Source organism: Sitodiplosis mosellana, unplaced genomic scaffold (assembly GCF_009176505.1).
Source record: "Sitodiplosis mosellana isolate CC-2019 unplaced genomic scaffold, AAFC_SMos_1.0 Smas_scaffold_1, whole genome shotgun sequence".
NCBI classification, from domain to species: Eukaryota; Metazoa; Arthropoda; class Insecta; order Diptera; family Cecidomyiidae; genus Sitodiplosis; species Sitodiplosis mosellana.
The window spans coordinates 18,216,462-18,233,034 of NW_022595244.1; the positions used below are offsets into that span (position 1 = coordinate 18,216,462).

Consider the following 16,573-nt stretch of genomic DNA (forward strand, 5'->3'; position numbering starts at 1 on the left):
ACGGTGGCGGCGATCTTTATGAGCATCTACTGAAGCATGCACCAAAATTGAAAGTTTTACGCGTGGAAGTGGGTTTTAAATCAAAAACAATGATCGGTATCGGAAACAATTGGCTCCGCCATCAATATCCCGATCTTCAACATTTCGATTTACGTGGCGTGAATGCAGTGCACCAAATTGACGAACTAACAACGTTCTTCCGGCAAAATCCGAATATTGTGAAACTGGAACTAGATGACAAGCTCTTCCGTTCAAATAGGCGAGTGTTGCTGGAGGCAACCATCGAATTGAACGTTTTGGTTCTCGAGTTCCACGAACTGAAGCCACGGGAATTTGATGCAACCTGCGTTCAATTAAATGAACTATACGGCCGAAGTTTCTATCAAAAATTGCACCTAGAACTTCGTATTCAACAATCCGATGAAACATTCATTCACAAAATTGGAACGATTAGGAGTATAGAGAAAGTATTTTTGTGGACCAGCGAAAATTCGTTTGATGGAAATTCGTGGCCTGCAATAAAAACCTTAAAGGAACTACATTTGAGCATGTGGATTGCATATCACCCGTTACAAAACATGGAGACCTGTACAACTAAACTCGCAAATCTCGAGCATATCATTTTCGATATGGTCCATCCGGACACAATTTACATATGTATGTCGAAACTGCACAAACTGAAGTTTGTCAAATTTTTGGAATTGGACAACGCAGATGAAGAAAACATCAATGACTACATATCGTTATGGAATGAGACGCGGAAAAAATTACGAGCTAATCGTCTGATTAAAGTTACAATTTACGTGAAGGAAAAGTATTATCTAGCTGCCAAATGGGCGCTTAAAGCAAACTTAAGCCACATCGAAGTGAGACGCATGGATATTGTTAATTATCCATTCAGTGATTATGGAACAATTTGAATATTTAACTGTTGATGCCAAATCATTTGCATTTGAAAAATCATGAAAAAAATACGAAACGACCATTTACATGGAATTAGCTAAATGAGGTGTATATTAACCGAATATATAAATAAATCTTTATAAAATGTACAATAAAAAAAACGGCTTCACGACGTCACTTTGGCACATCTGACAAAAAGGTTCTCAATGGAGCATCGAACTTGTCGTCACACGCGTAAATGTAGCATTTCACTCATAGTCTATGTAGTCTACTCGATATATCACGTGAAATCTTTGCGTGTGACGACGAGTTCGCAGCTTCATTGATTTTCACTTTATTTTTATTCAAGTTTGACATAACTCGCAATGTCCTCACTGTGAAGCAATTGTTATTATATACAATTTAAAGAAATTGCATTTAAACTTTCAATCATCATTTATTTTAATATCAAATCAATTTTTTTTTCATAGCAAACGGGTTTAAACTTAAGCTTAAAACACAATGTTTTTCAAATACGTTTTCATACTTATTTTTCCAAGCCATTTTTTATTTAATCTAAATACTTAGGGAAAATTGATTTAAATTAAATAATAATTACTCTTTTCCTAATAACAACAATGTGTCGATTGGGTCGACTTAAGTCAGTTCTGGGAATAAATCTAGAAATAAATGTATTGAATTGTCGTTTTTTTCATCGCAATACTCAGTAAATGGTAACAAGTTTTTAGGCTTTTTCACACGTGGTTTTAGTGATGTGCGAATCATGATTACAGATTTTATAGCATAAGATTATTATAATTGAAAATTTCATTCCGAAATAACTTGCATAGTTGCTTATCTACTAATTTTCAGAGAGCTCCAATATGTATTTAGATTTGTCAGATCATGTTTTTCTCATTTGGTATTGTTTTGAGCGCTTTATCGGAACAAAAATATGTTTTTTTCTACGATTTTCGAAGCGATACTATTTCCTCGCAGGTATTTCTGTAGCATGCTTTTCTATCGGTGAGTAAAATATATCCTCTTTTTCAAAACAGTTGGCTTGATGCAGGTAAATGTTTTACACATTTTCATTGCCTTATCAATTTTCTAATCAAGTGAACTTTTCTTAAACATTCTAAATTTATTTGTCGATGGTTCGCAGACGGTTTTTTACTGTTCGATCTCGTTCGGATTTTCTTGTGCGTGGTATGGTTGAGTAAGTAGTAGACGATGACAGAACTTTTTCCTGTGAATGAAGTAGAAAATATTTGATTAGATAACGAATGATATGTACAAGCGTGAGGGCAAATTAGAGACACTTCAAACATATTGTCAATGTAAACCAATTCAAAATTCAAACATATTAGTGAAAAGTATATGGATTCGGGGAAAAGTGCTTCATTTCCTTCTTATCGTTTCATTCAACAAGCAAGACAAGGTCTGTTCTGAAAGGAAGAACTAATAGCAAGCATATGGAGAAAAGGAACGGTTTAAAATCAAATGAACTCAAGCATTACAAACTCTTTTTTGATTAGGAAAACCAAATGCAGGGATAGTACAATGCAACTTTCATCAATTTAAAACAGTTCAATGGTTCTTCTCTCACTTACCACATCGAACCAATGAATACGAATGAGGGTTAGGCTTATGTGTTGAATGAGGTGTTAATAAAATTTCGTTCGAGCAAAGCTATGTGATAAAATAACTATTTTTGAAGTCGAAAATTTGCGTATGTCTAAATCGATATGGTTCATCATGGTGATACTGCTGAAGCTGATGGATGTAATATTTTGAGTGATTTGAGCAAGGAGATTTCGCGACAATTATTTTCAACTTGCGATGCCTACGAAAATGAACGAAATAAATGAACAGATGTCAAAAATAGCGCCACAATCAGAACTTCAGAAAGTTTTTTTCAAAATTATTATTATTACAGAAATCAGAAGTTCAAAAGGCCATTTAAAAGAAATGCTAGATATCATGATTTTAATGAACGCCATCCAAAGCATAGCTATTCTAACACACTCGGTCGATCCTCTTACGATTTGATTTTTTTTATGGTTAAATATCTGTTTCATGGGATGATCTAGTGTTGGACGATGCTTTTGTGCTATTTTCTTCCGAATTATTTTTACTTTTCGAAGCAATGGTTGGTTGGTATTGGAGGCGCTTTGCCTTTCTTGTGTTTCGCTTTACGCTTGGCAATTTGACTTGATGAACCACTTAGCTTACTGTTCACCGTAATATCGCTTGAACTACAATCGAAGTCACTAACACTCAACTGACTTGGTGTATCGACTCTAAACTCCCCCAACATCGAATCGATACCATCTGCATTAATTGACACTTGTTCGTTATTTTCACTGCCCATAATAACAATCGATGGGAAATTTGATTCAGTGTCGAGGAAAACGTCGCTGCCGCTATCGTCACTGTTCGTAGCAAAGCTACTAACCTCATCCTCAGTCAATAATGTGCTAGAATTCACTTCTCGATCATCGGGTAACATCGCATTTTGGTCATTCTGACGAAGCCACTTACGAAACAATTCGTATTTCATATCTAAATTACTGATGTCACCGATCGTCGCCAAGGTAGCCTCGCTTTCATCATTAACCTCCATGATTCGACTGCCATTGAATTTATAAGTTCCGCCATTTGCCTGTCTCGGCTTCAATTTTTTATTCGAAAACATTTAAACTGATTAAAACGTGCAACTACGACCAATGTTTGGTGTTGTATTCAATTTTCTTGTTTCTGTCGACCGAAAAATTGATGCACAATTTTTTGTGTGTCTTTGTAAATCAACTCACCTCAGTACGTTTGGTTTTCGGCCGGAGTCTCGTTGGATTTGTTAACGATGATGTTCGACTCAACGCCATCGAAACGGGTTCTGTACTGGAATAGCCGGAGCTTACGTCTTCTGACGACCTAATGTAGCTGTGGATAGCAAAAACACGAATTGGATAACGGAATGAATAGAATGGGTGAATGACCGTAGAATACTCACTCATAGTTGTCAGAGCTTCTGGACATCATGTCATCATAATACACGTCAACCGTTCGGCTAGTAGACGATGATCTGTTGATTCCGTTCACATGTTGGTTTTGAATATTAGCCCTCATGTATCGTTGATTTGGTTGTATGCGTCGATATTGAATCATTTGTTTTGCCTGGCCATACAATATCTCGTCGACTTCATCATGCGATCGCTGCAAGTCGGGTTCGGATAGATCACTTAAGCTGTAGCTTTTTCTCAATGTTGATACCAAATTTCCACCACCCTAAAATCATTTAGAAGAATCGAGAATTGATGACGGACGTCAAGTGGGTATGAAAAACCGCATAATGTTACTTCAAGCGGTTATAAGTTAAATTTATGCCAGTAGTTGATTAGCAAAATAATTAGCATTGTTGATGTTTCTATTTGGATTAGGAGTGAGTCGTCAAATTACAATCGTATTAGCATTTTAGCAGAGTGCTATGAAAAAAGTGCAAAAACAGAAAAAAACAAGATTGGGTTACACAAACGCATAAAAACAAGAATTTTTTTTCCTTCGCTATTTATTTACAATGCAAATTCAATACTTTGATCCCACCCGAATCTTTAGATATGAATGTTTTGACATTTTTAACGCTTATCTTCACTTAACCTGTTTGATAGACGCATCCATTTTTAAAAAAAAAGCTTAGGTTTAATCGTTTGTTTTAGTAGATTCAAGATCATTGGCTAATCAAGGCATTTAACTTAAAAAATATTCGTGTACATTAATCGAGACATTAATTTTAGCTAAAAACGAGATTACCATTTAAATTTAGTCTTTTTTTTTTAAATCACCACCTCAGTTTTTTCTCAATTTTATTTTTCAAGTTTTGTGATGCAACATTTAATTGAATGCCGATAAAGAAACTTAATTACTTGAGTCGTTCTCGTTGTTAAAAATCATTGTGAATAGCAAGCAAATCGAGTGTAGTGAACAAAAATCATAAAAGTACAGATAAACCTTAGCACTAGCAATCTGTGCCATTTTTCATCAGGCGTCTCCACTCGCATTGAGTTTGTATTGTGAATGTTAAGGTGCGTGCAACGCCCTTCAATGTAAAAAACAATACAAGTGGAGATGATACACGAGATTTATCTGTACTTTAAAAGCGCACTGAAGCTGCACGTGTCGTACGATTTTGGCGTGAAACTGGACTCTTTTTTGGTTTCTTCTCTTTATCTTTTTTGGCTTTGGCCGTTTGACGTTTGGATTGACCTCTAGTCACGATTCGATCAAAGTCATCATTGTCTTCGTCGAATGACTCGGTGACCTCCGCAACATAATCACCATCTGAACTGTTGTCATCGTTAACGCCATCATCATCTTCATCGAATGGAGTTCGGCTCGACCGTTCGGAATGTTGATCAATTTGCATTTCCTCTTCCAACATAAATTCCTCAACTTCCGAAAAATTATAGTCGATTTCGTCACGACCCCGTGACGTTGATGCTTCGCCATTGGTTATACGCAACAAATTACTGTTCTAATGTGAGAAAGCGGCGTAAACGCAATATTTTTAGGCCGTGTTGTTTGCAGCAATTGTTTTTAAATTATTGGTGAATGGGTGCATGTGCAATGAGTTATTTGTTACCAACCAAAAAAAAAGAACAGAAAAAATACAGTGGTTTAAATCAGTGGTCCATTGGAATTACATGCAAAGTGTGCAAGGAGTTTTGTGATTGATTATTATAAAAAATGTCTTTGAAAAAGAAGAATATGGTGCAAATAAGACACACGTTTTAATCAAATAAAAAAAAACTTTAAAAAGCGGTGGAACAAACACTGTGAGAGCGCGGGACACACATACCTCACTCACCTTCAAAGCAGTCTGCATTATCACACTTGTTGCGTAGTTCACCCCCTTCGAGCCCAACTGAATAACAGCACTACAGCCCTTCTCTTTGGCTTGGTTTATGTATTCATCGATTTCCTGTAAAAATTCATCGAGTGTTTTTTTGGTTAGATTGGTATAATTACATTATTTCAAATTGAATGAAAAAAAAAACCAAATTGAATCCTGTTCTTAAAATAGCTCAGAAAAAGAAATTATATCAAATTAATTTGGCTCACCTTCTCCCGTTTGGTCAACATCGGATGAACGAAGTTTCGATAGAGCACTGAACTGCCTTCCGTAATCGGTGACAACAGCCAAATAACGATTGCCACTTTTAGCTCATAGTAAAATGGGAACCACGATAAAAATACGTCGGTGAAAGTTTCACAGCATGTAAAAAATGCGAAAACAATCCAGTACATAATCCATTTGAGCTGAAGCAAAGGAAAAGTTCAATAAGTTGAAATGTCAATTGAACATAAATGCATCAAATGTACTCACATATTCCTTGACATCTTTGTGTCGGACCGCCTTATATGAAGCGTAGGCCGGATAAAGTGTACCGAAAATCAATCTAAAAACGGGATATAGAATATTTTTGCATAAAATTCGTGGTAAAAAGAAGGCGCACGTAAGCGTAGACAGTCCAGCCCCATTAATTGACCATAAAAACGGTAAATTCAACAATATTCCGACAAATCGTTGGAAAATATTCAATTGGCACCGAACAATGTTTATATTTTTCAAGCTCATAAACTTAGTCGGCGATACAATTGGCTCGTTAATCGGCATGTATTCATAGTTTGGGTCATCGAACGCGTCGATTTCATCATAAATTTCACTCGCTTCAATCGGGTCAGTAATTTGATCTTCAACAACCTGAATATCATCGGGTGATCCATTATCACTATCAACAACAACATCATCACTGATCGAGTCAACCATTTTAATCGCACTGTTATTCCACGATCGCTGATTTTTTCTATTCAATTGAGCAGGGCTAAAAATATGTCCACTGTAAATGCTCAAATTATTACAATTATTTTGCAATTTGCCGGGATTTTTCATGGATTTTTTTATATCGAGGGCGATGTTATTGGGTACTTTTTGTGAATTTTCAAACTTATTAATGATATCATTAATGCTGTTGTGAAATGTAATGATTCTCTTTGGTGAATTGGATCGGATTGAGGGCAGATGTTTTTTCGAATTTAATTTGGATTTCGGCATTTTGATGAGAGAGTTTTTTTTTGTCAAAAGTCATGGAACAAAGCACACAAGACCGAAAAATTACACTTTTTTTTGGAAACCACACGAAATTTTTTCCTTCAAAACAGCACTATATCACATGAAAATTCAAATAAAACCTAGATCAAAATGTGCACAGTTGCACACCAGCGACAACATAAAAACGGTTTTCCTATGTTGCGCACCGCGATTCAAACTCGACTATTTACAACACAAGTTCTAAAATTATTCTGAAGGGTCGGGAGCAGCAGTGAGTGAGCTAGCTAGCTCTCGACACGACCCATAATTTATGCTAGGCATTGTGCATCGCATACGATGAATGTGCACATCGTTTGCTGAATGTATGTGTGTTGTGTGGCAGCTCGGGCACTCTTTCAACGGCATGAATTCAACAGCTATTTTTGTGTTAATTACTATTTCACACATATTTCAGATCCGTGATCGGTGCTCTTCTTTCTTTGGTTGACTATTTTCCCGTTCACAACGGACACATAATTCAATAGCTCATTTCAGTTCAACACATGAGTCAGACTGAGTCAGTATTTTCTTGTCTCTTTCTCGATATCGGCTTATATATCCCTTGTGTGTATTTAAAAACAGAAGTTTGGGTATCGAAATTTTGATGAAGTGCGATGGTATCGTTGCATGAATTCAGAATACGGTTTCACTGGTGTGTGCGCACAATTCTTTAAATAAAAATGCAAAAAAAAAATTCCTCGGGAAACGAGATCACTTCGAGTGATGGAAAATGAAATATGGGATGAATGCTCTCAAACGAAACTGTAACGTATTTCTTTTTATTTACTTCAACGATTGCAACGTCTCTCGTCGAGCGAAAAACTATTTCACTGGCTCAACACAATTCTTTCGCAGTCGGTTTAAGTGTTTTTGATTTATTTTAAAATTAGATAGAAAAAACCGCCGCCATTTGATTGCGATGCCGCTTGACCATAGTATTTGAGCTCCGACAATGTTCAAGTGTGATTTTAATAAGCAGCTATGGCATGCGAATTAAGACAAAAACAATAAGCGCCGATTAAAAATATGATGTGCGGAAAATAAAAGAAAAACACATTTTCCAGATGAAAAGATGAATTAAAAAACTGCAATCGCAAAAAATTCCTTAGGTGGTGGAAAGATGATGGATCGCTATTTCGAAGCATGAACGGGCACACATACGCAAAGCAAAGCAAGTGTGACAGCGATGAGATGGCATATTGTTTACTTAGCGCGTAATTCAAATTCTGTGTAGCGCCTTTCTTTTCGCCAGAAATGAGTCGAGAAAAAAAAACGTGCGCTCAATTCATGGAAACTCCATGTACTCGCTCGAATTATTTTCTCCGTTTCCCTTTGTACGCGGCCAACCATTGCGCCACCGGAATGGTGTAATTATACAGCAAAAATAGACAGGTCATTTCAAATAGCTCCCACACAAACGACTCCAAATGCGATGAAACATATGCTTGACATTTGATTTAAGCAAATTGATTTTTTCCGTACAAATTGCAATAAATTGAAATTTACATGCCAAATGCATTACGGTATTCATTGATCTCAATCAACTGTCGAGCAATGAGAGCGAGATGGTCGCGTGAAATTCAATTAACGAATCCGCAACAAAATGAAAACTATTGCGATTCAAAGTGAACAAAAACGTCTAATTAAATTTTATTAACACGAAGCCGTATGAATGTGGCTGAGGCACGAAGCAAGTCTGTGTTAAGAACGAAATTCATTCTATGTGTATGATTATAGTTAATTGGGACCTACAATAGATGTCGTGAATTTCGATTGTTGAATCTATTGATTGTTTTGGAATGTGGACGGAAAAGGAGGTTCAGAAGATACAGGTTGTTTTTCAAATGATTTTTTCAAAACCAAAAACTTGTGAAATAATGTGTATAATCCAAATCATATCACCACAATTCGAATAAATATTCTTTTCGTTCAATTTACGCTGTATATTCCAAGACAGAATACAATATCAAGTTAATGAAATGTAAACAAAACGAGCAAACTAAAAATAGCTGAACAGTGTACAAACGATACAGCAAATCATTGCGTATTAAAAGCTGACGAGACTACGACGACGACGACGGAGGCGATGACTCGAAGGGAATGAGATCCAGTTTCAGAGTGATGTATATATGTACATCGAACCAACTAACGAGAATATAAATTTGAAACCTCTTAATGATTTGTTCCGTGAATTAATCGTCTCGAGATAAGTAGTCCAGAGAGAGAGAGAGAGAGAGATATAGAGAGAGCGAAATGCATATAAATAACATGCGATTGTTCTCTGTATATATCAACAATTGTCTTGAAGCGATCCATCTTGTGTTTACTTCAATTGCAATGTTTTAGAGGTCAATTTATTTGTTATATTATTCAACCGAAGCCGATAAATATTCATTTAGCCATGCAACGGAATCAATGTTCAGTCGCGATCATTTTTCTTTTTCATTTCAACGTAGCCGATCGCGGTTGTTCCATTACCATCACTTTTCGGAGTGTGTGCGTGTCTATACGTGTGTGTACTGTACGTGCATGTTCAATCATGCGCCACCAACAACAAACATGATTATTGTTTGTTTATTTATGGATTGAACATTTCTCATTTGACTTTTGATTTTCGACAAATTATACAAATTGTCGAAGGAAATAATCAATCCAACTACTGACGGATGGCAATGGATGTGATCTCACTGATGCAATTTCACAATACTGAGCGAAATTACTCAGTTGAATTCCAATTCGAATTTCATATAATTGACACCGATTGTTGTGCGATTCGCGGCTGTCCTCCGTTTCGCTTTTAAATCAAAAGGTGGATAAACCGATGTTTTTTTTTGCGTCAATACCAAAAACAAGATTACATTTTCAACGTCATTCGTTCGAATGAAGTTCAATGTTTTTTCTCTCGTTTTTGCGATACACTTTCGCATACGTTTACAACTATTTATGGTCATTATTTTGAGTCACTCGGTTTTTTTTCTCGTCTGCCAAATTTTGCTGTCCAACGATTTATGACCATATCGGGACGGTGGATTTCTAATAAACGCTTGGCGAATTAAAAAGTTGATGACACTGTAGCGGCTATTTGGTTGTTTGGTTGACGGATCGATTTATAACATTTGAAAGTTCATAAAAACATTTTTGATTCAACCATTAGCCACTGTCGAATAATAGCGACATTTCTAACTGTCAAATCCATTTTTTGCCAACTAATTACTTTACAAAGAGAGAGTTAGAAGAGGAACGTCAAAACTACGGGTAAAAAAATTACATGCCGTGTTTTTTTTGTCAGAGCTCAGTGAAGAAATACAATGCGTTACATTCTCTTGTGCGCATTCGGTGCGCTGAATAGAGACAACAATTTTTTTTTCTATTTTGGGTGCGACTCAAACAAATGTCAAATGTTTGTACCTCTCTGTCTTTCACATGTGTTTTGCCGTTCGTTTTATTTTTGATCGACTCTAAGTACTCTCTGAAGACATTCAACTCGAACGGCACAACGGGAAGAAGACACGAAAAAAAACAAACGTCATACTTTAATTTGCAGTTCTTCAAATCACGTACACACATACCATAATTACGCCAAAAGCGGAATGGAAGTAACGGTTCGACCAAAAAAGCCCGGATGAACCGACACAAACGAAAGCCAATTTTTGTACGTCGAATTGTTTCGAATTGCAGATAGACACAATTACGCATTTTCATTTCGCTAAAACACCGCAAACGTGAAAAATACATTCGCCAAGCCTGGTGAAATTGCAAATCGGTATACAACATGTAAATATACGGAATTCCAAGTGTATGTTTTTTTTTTATATCGAAAAAGCTGTATCTTCTCTACTGACGCACGACTATTTTTATGCAAATATATATGATTTGTATTGGGATCGATCGATTCGAATGCGAATAACGGTCAACTGTCTGAATATTTTACTTCGAATGTCTGAAAAAATGCGAAGAATAGAAATGATTGTTTCTTTTTTCTATTTTCTTTTCATTTTTTCCAAACATCGATTGGTTGATGAAAACAGATCGATGTAATTATAGTCGATTTCATTTTTTTTCACTTTCTATGGTATTCGTATATTTATTTCGGTGTACGGAAATGGGTAGTAATTGAAAATTGTTTATTAGTTTGCTGGTTCATCATTTCGATGCAACAAACAAACATAATGACGTACATATAAAGCGCGTTTCGTGCAAACTATCGATTTTCGTCGGCGATAACATCAATAAATTTGAATGCAAAACAAACAAAAGAATCATCATCATCATCATCACGCCCAATAAAAAATACTGTACGAATGAAACAGAATTTCTTTGGTAAGCACCGAGTGAATCGTGTGCCAAATTCAGTCACATTGACATATTTAGGCAGAATGCGTTGATTATGTGTGCACCATACAGTGTAAATTGCATAATGAAAAAAAGCGATCACAAAATAATAAAGCAGTCGTTGACTTGAGCACAGATCATGATGGAGTGAATCATTGTTTCGATTTCGTTGTGTGTGTTTTTTTTCATTGTGCATCAGAGCAACCGAAAATAAAAGCAGATAAAAAGAACGATAGCACAAAAAGCGAAATCCCACTCGCACACACACACATATAAGCATAGGTTATGCTATGCACTGCGGTTCGCTTATGGAATTTAACATTGGAACGGTTACACTATGTTGCAATATTAAACTGGTGTGTGACATTGAATTGGAAATCGTCATAACTTCAATATGAACGAAGCGCAGTAAACATTGATTATTACTCGATTTGGATTTCAAGTGGAACATCGAACACTGACACTATGTCTCGCATTTAAAATTCGAGGTGAATGCGGCGAATCAATCGAAAAACTTGCGACCGAAAATAGCAAATGACGAGAGAAAAAAGAAACCGAGCAGTCATTTACCGCTTGACATATGACCATTCGTGCAAAACATCTGATTCGGGAGGTAATGATTTGAACTTTTGTTTTTTGGCCTATTTAAACTGGGGCTGGCTTTCATTTCAAAATATTCATTTGCAATACTTACATAATAAAACGGGATAGAATTACAGTAATCATTTTATTTACGTCGTTGCTGTCGCTGTTATTTCGAATGCTATGGTCGAATTGATGCCACCTAAATTCACTTTCCGATTCTAATAGCACTAAACACTATACTTAGGTGGAATTTTTCTTCCTTCTTCAAATGCGAATTTTAACTAAAAAAATGTGTGACGTATTTTGGTTTTAAAAAGCTGCATCGGAACGATGGTCACTTTCTGAGTATCACAAAAATCACCAAGGAAACATGGGCTCGAGCGTCGAATCCGTCCGTTTCGCTGTTTATTTTATCGTCGTTTGGAATTCTGAAACATTTCGAAAGAATCGTTTAAACTGTTTGCATGTGAACGTGGATGAAAGTGTTTGTGCGTTCGTTTACTAATGTCGTATGCGATCGAAACGGGGCTAAAATTGATGTATCACCCGAATGACCAAAACAAAGACATTTTCGAAACGACACAAAAGAACTAAAAGTTTCAAAGAAGAACAAAAGATGATGAACACGCACGCACTCACTCACAAATACAAGCAAAGGACAGTAGCACAAAAGTTACACCAAACACGTTGAGATCAATCTAGTCACACCAATCGGCAATTAAATGACAAATTTTCATTCCACTAAATAATTTCTCTACCATTTTATATTTTTCACTGTGTGAAAATCATTACGCGCCTTTGTTAATGCGTCAATTCACCAGGAATTTATTGATAAAACTATTACATTTACACAACGGTGATGCATAGAGAATGGAGAAAAAAGGAAAAAACAAATAAAAATCTGTGCGTCGTAATCGCTGCACCATCCAAACAAAAAGTTATATATAAAAAAAAAACAGCACGAAAACTAAATCGGAGTTAAGCGTCTTTATCGTGGTTTTCGATGTTTTATTTTCGAATAGCGCACGGTTTCTACTATTCGTATGCTGAACTTTTTTTTTCAAATGTACTGTTGTTGTTTGTTTGGTTCGTTGCCAATCTTTGTCCGTTTTAACAAACTCACTACCATCATGCCGACACAACGTTTATGAGCGTATTTCGTGAGTAGTATATCTTTCCAGTGTGTTTTGTTACTTGGGTGCAAAGTATTAGTGCAACTGGTACATTGGTGAAACGATCGTGTGTCGATACAGAGCAGCTGCGTTCATCGATATGTGTGCGTGAAACATTTTGACACTTACATTTCGAGCGGCCTCAAGTCACAGTGACAGTTGTACCCGCTTGAAGTTGGATGTATGTTTGCTAGCCTTTTTTTGTACTCATTACAACTGTTACAACAAAATGCTTCTAAAATCACTGATAGCAATAGTTTTATGATTATTCTAAATTATTACTGTTTGTAACAAATATTTGTGCCCACATTTTGTTTATTAGCATTCGTTTTCCACAAATATTATTTCTCATAGATGTGTTATCTAATTGACACCAAATTTCGCAAACTCAATCTGTTGACCTCATTCACTTTTAATTGGCAAAAAATGATTTTCTGTTTTTAGGTCTAGACAACAAACAACAAGGCAACTACTTTCAAGTGATTATGATTTTATTACTTGTGAAAATGAACCTTGAGATATATGGATATATATGGAATTTGAAAAATGACATAAATACACTCAACGTTTACATCTTAGTCTCAACGTTCTTATGACAATATTTAACATTTTTATCGTATGAACAATATTTTATGTTCTCAAATGAATACATTTTGTAATCATTTTCTTGACAAAATTACAAATCTGTGGGAAAATCGATGGTATGAGTACCAAGTATGTTTGGATAAAATCGTTTCTAATTTCTATTTTTACTGATTGTTGTAGGTGTTGTCATATACTGTACAGTTGAAAGAATTATTATGTAACTATAATCTACATTGGCCATGAAAATTTTATTTTTCACCAAAGAAACATTTTTGATTCGTAAAATGGTTACTAAAACTTAAAGCTGGTCTGAATGGGAGACTTCGTCACATTGTATAATAGAAAAACAGTTTTAAGCAATTTGAAGGAATTGATTGATTTCTTGATTCTGGCTACTTATTCAAATCAAGGGATTCAACGAAATTATTGGAAAAATGCATTTTGAAATATGACATCTTTTGGTTTTCAATTGGATATACTCAATCAAAACATGTACATAAAACAATTGTCACGGTTTATCTTTTATTATTCATGCTCCATTTCAATTACACGTTCGATAGCTCATATTTCGCACGGTAGAAAATGACCCAAAACTAATTGGATCACATTAGTCTAATGATATAATGACATAATTCGATGAAATTTTTCTAAAAAAAAAATACACTCACTTCTTGCCACTGGATTTGCTTTAAAAAGAAGAACGCGGCAGTTCCATCGTGCATTAGATTTGGATTTTTGCAAGTGAGTAAATATGAAGACATTGGTGTTTATTCGTCGCATATTGGTAATATGTGGACTTTGTTCGGAAGATTCCGACAACTCACATTATGGACGTCTTATTAACTGGATAATTTTGGGCTTATTAACCGGCTTTTTGATGATCACTTTCGAGTACATTTACACGCATTTTGACGAACGTGAAAATGCTCTTTACGCCATCATGCAATTTGTTACATTTTTCACCGTATGGACCTGTTATATTTGTTTCGCGAATCAAAAGCAACTTACGTACGAATTCTTCGAAAATCTGCAGGAGATCACCGACAGTTACAGTAAGTTATTTTGACAATTATAAGGAAAACTTATTCAAAAATGTGTTACGGTTTTCTGTTTCCATCATCAAACGATCTGACAAGGAAGGAGAAATAGAAGATATGGAATTTATGAAGAAGCTGAAACCAAGTCTAACGGAATAGCCAAATGGCCAGCGTTAGTATTTTTTGGTGCATTCTATGGGGTCATCATCATATCGGTTATAGATATAATTGTATCTGATTTGATACCAGGTGAACTAAATCCAGAAAATTGGTACACATTTTATAAAATGAGGTAAGAGAGAAAATATGAAATTTCTTCTCCAATAAAAATATGAAAATTTGCGTTCATATCGATTCGTGTTGCAGTGCACCGTTTGACCGAAGCATGGTTTCTGGTTTTATTGGTTACTTCATTATTCAATTTCTATTATTGCATTGCTATTACGCCGGTTTGATACCCTGTTTCTCATTTTTCGTCGGTACTTGCTACTATTTGGGAGCATGTTGCGATGACTTGAGTGAACAGTTTGATGCTATTGATAACGACGTATCGCAAAATGATAACAATATCAAATCGAGATTGATTGCTATTGTAATATTTCATGTCAACCTTATTGAGTAAGTTCGATAATAGCCTATCGCCAAGAAGAATGCGAAATATATTGAATGTCTTTTAGGCAATTTAAGTTACTGACACAAATATTTAGTGGAGTGATTTTTTATCAATTGGCATGTGGTTCAGCATTTATATCGACCACTTTATTCCAATTGGATTTGGTAAGTGAAAAGAATTGGATTATCTTAAGAAATTGTGCAAAAATCGAAACTTTCGTAACTTTTTAAGGCCTGGGGAAATTTTGACGGCAATTTCTTTGTAATTCTTTGCGTTGTCGTTCTGAGCATAATGTGCATCCTGCCGTACTGCTGGTTCGCCACAGTTTTGTCGCTTCAATTGCATAATATTAGCCATGATGCCTATCATTCCATTTGGTATGTTCATCCACCGTATTTGCAGAAATACGTTCGATGGATCATTATTTATGGTCAAATACAAAGAAACTTTGACGGATATCATATTTTTAAATGCTCATTAGAGGTCTTTATGAAGGTAGAGAATATTTGTAAGCAATTATGAAACTTGCATAAAACTATTTTGTACGCAATTTCAGATCACAAAGGCATCTGGTTCATATTATTTAATGTTGAAGAGCTTCTAAGCTTCACCTTGAGAGATTACTCAACCAATTTCATTTGGAAAACTTGATTGAATTTTTATTCAAACCGAATCAATGTTAAAAAATGGTTCAGTTTGTTGCTACAGTACAATTTAATTATTTGAATGAAAATCACTTGTTTATTGGTAGGCAATTTCAGTTTCCTCCAAATAGAACGTCAATTCGTTTAATGATATATGAAACGTTTAAGTTCACAAAGATTTACTTTGTTAATAAAATGTTGATCTAGTTTCAGTCAATTTGATTTTTGAAATACGCATATAGTATAGCTTGCAGTTTCATTTGGGTCGATTATTTGGGCCCTTCTTCAGGTACAATATTGTAGTTCATGTTCTTCATAGAATAAATGTTGGAAAAAATCAAAATATTGAAAAAATACATTGTCAACTGACAGAAACTTCATTGATTTTGAACACACTCGCGACAAAATGTGGAGTTTTCTTTCCATATATATAAACTCTTTATTTATGGCAATTGGTAAAACAGAGTAAAAATTTTAATAAATTATATAAAAGTAACGACTTCATCAGTTCGTACATCTACAATTTTTGACGCTTTTCATTTTCCTGGCGCAATCGTTGAGTTTCTTGTACTAAA

General features: G+C 35.3%; 2 protein-coding genes across 22 annotated transcripts; one reads left to right on the forward strand and one right to left on the reverse strand.

The window, feature by feature from the left end:
* Positions 1 to 1,319: 1,319 nt before the first annotated feature.
* Positions 1,320 to 13,221, reverse strand: LOC129580570 (receptor expression-enhancing protein 1). 21 transcript variants are annotated; one of them, XR_008689369.1, is made up of 10 exons: positions 12,587 to 13,022; positions 12,057 to 12,375; positions 6,266 to 6,338; positions 6,001 to 6,198; positions 5,738 to 5,860; positions 3,896 to 4,170; positions 3,699 to 3,825; positions 3,341 to 3,556; positions 2,496 to 2,728; positions 2,001 to 2,131 (listed from the first exon to the last, which is right to left on the reverse strand). XR_008689369.1 is itself a non-coding variant. In XM_055471131.1 (9 exons), the coding sequence occupies exons 2-9, from the start codon at positions 12,086 to 12,088 to the stop codon at positions 2,027 to 2,029; spliced, it is 1,149 nt and encodes a 382-aa protein (XP_055327106.1). In that variant the 5' UTR covers positions 12,089 to 12,375; positions 12,587 to 13,021; the 3' UTR covers positions 1,320 to 2,026. The 21 variants fall into 21 exon arrangements, 20 of the variants coding, with proteins under 20 accessions (XP_055327106.1, XP_055327107.1, XP_055327110.1 ...); XM_055471131.1 differs by lacking the exon at positions 2,496 to 2,728 and having other exon boundaries at positions 1,320 to 2,131; positions 12,587 to 13,021; XM_055471132.1 differs by lacking the exon at positions 2,496 to 2,728 and having other exon boundaries at positions 1,320 to 2,131; positions 5,747 to 5,860; positions 12,587 to 13,020.
* Positions 12,265 to 16,550, forward strand: LOC129580572 (uncharacterized). Its single transcript, XM_055471146.1, has 7 exons — positions 12,265 to 13,300; positions 13,564 to 14,756; positions 14,841 to 15,033; positions 15,108 to 15,359; positions 15,419 to 15,518; positions 15,586 to 15,849; positions 15,911 to 16,550. Exons 2-7 carry the CDS (start codon positions 14,456 to 14,458, stop codon positions 15,956 to 15,958), a joined length of 1,158 nt encoding a protein of 385 aa, XP_055327121.1. The 5' UTR covers positions 12,265 to 13,300; positions 13,564 to 14,455; the 3' UTR covers positions 15,959 to 16,550.
* Positions 16,551 to 16,573: the final 23 nt, after the last annotated feature.

What these genes read in the sequence shown, in the direction of transcription:
- LOC129580570 (XM_055471123.1), bottom strand. Translation starts at nt 12,088, where the DNA reads ATGATTACTGTAATTCTATCCCGTTTTATTAT. An exon ending in ACAAAGATGTCAAGGAATAT is followed by an intron (nt 6,199 to 6,265) that starts GTGAGTACATTT and finishes CCTTTGCTTCAG; the next exon opens with CTCAAATGGATTATGTACTG. An exon ending in CTGCTTTGAAGGTGAGTGAG is followed by an intron (nt 4,171 to 5,737) that starts GTATGTGTGTCC and finishes AAATGATTTTAG; the next exon opens with GGTGGTGGAAATTTGGTATC.
- LOC129580572 (XM_055471146.1), top strand. Translation starts at nt 14,456, where the DNA reads ATGAAGACATTGGTGTTTATTCGTCGCATATTGGTAATATGTGGACTT. An exon ending in GGAGATCACCGACAGTTACA is followed by an intron (nt 14,757 to 14,840) that starts GTAAGTTATTTT and finishes CGATCTGACAAG; the next exon opens with GAAGGAGAAATAGAAGATAT. An exon ending in TACACATTTTATAAAATGAG is followed by an intron (nt 15,034 to 15,107) that starts GTAAGAGAGAAA and finishes TTCGTGTTGCAG; the next exon opens with TGCACCGTTTGACCGAAGCA.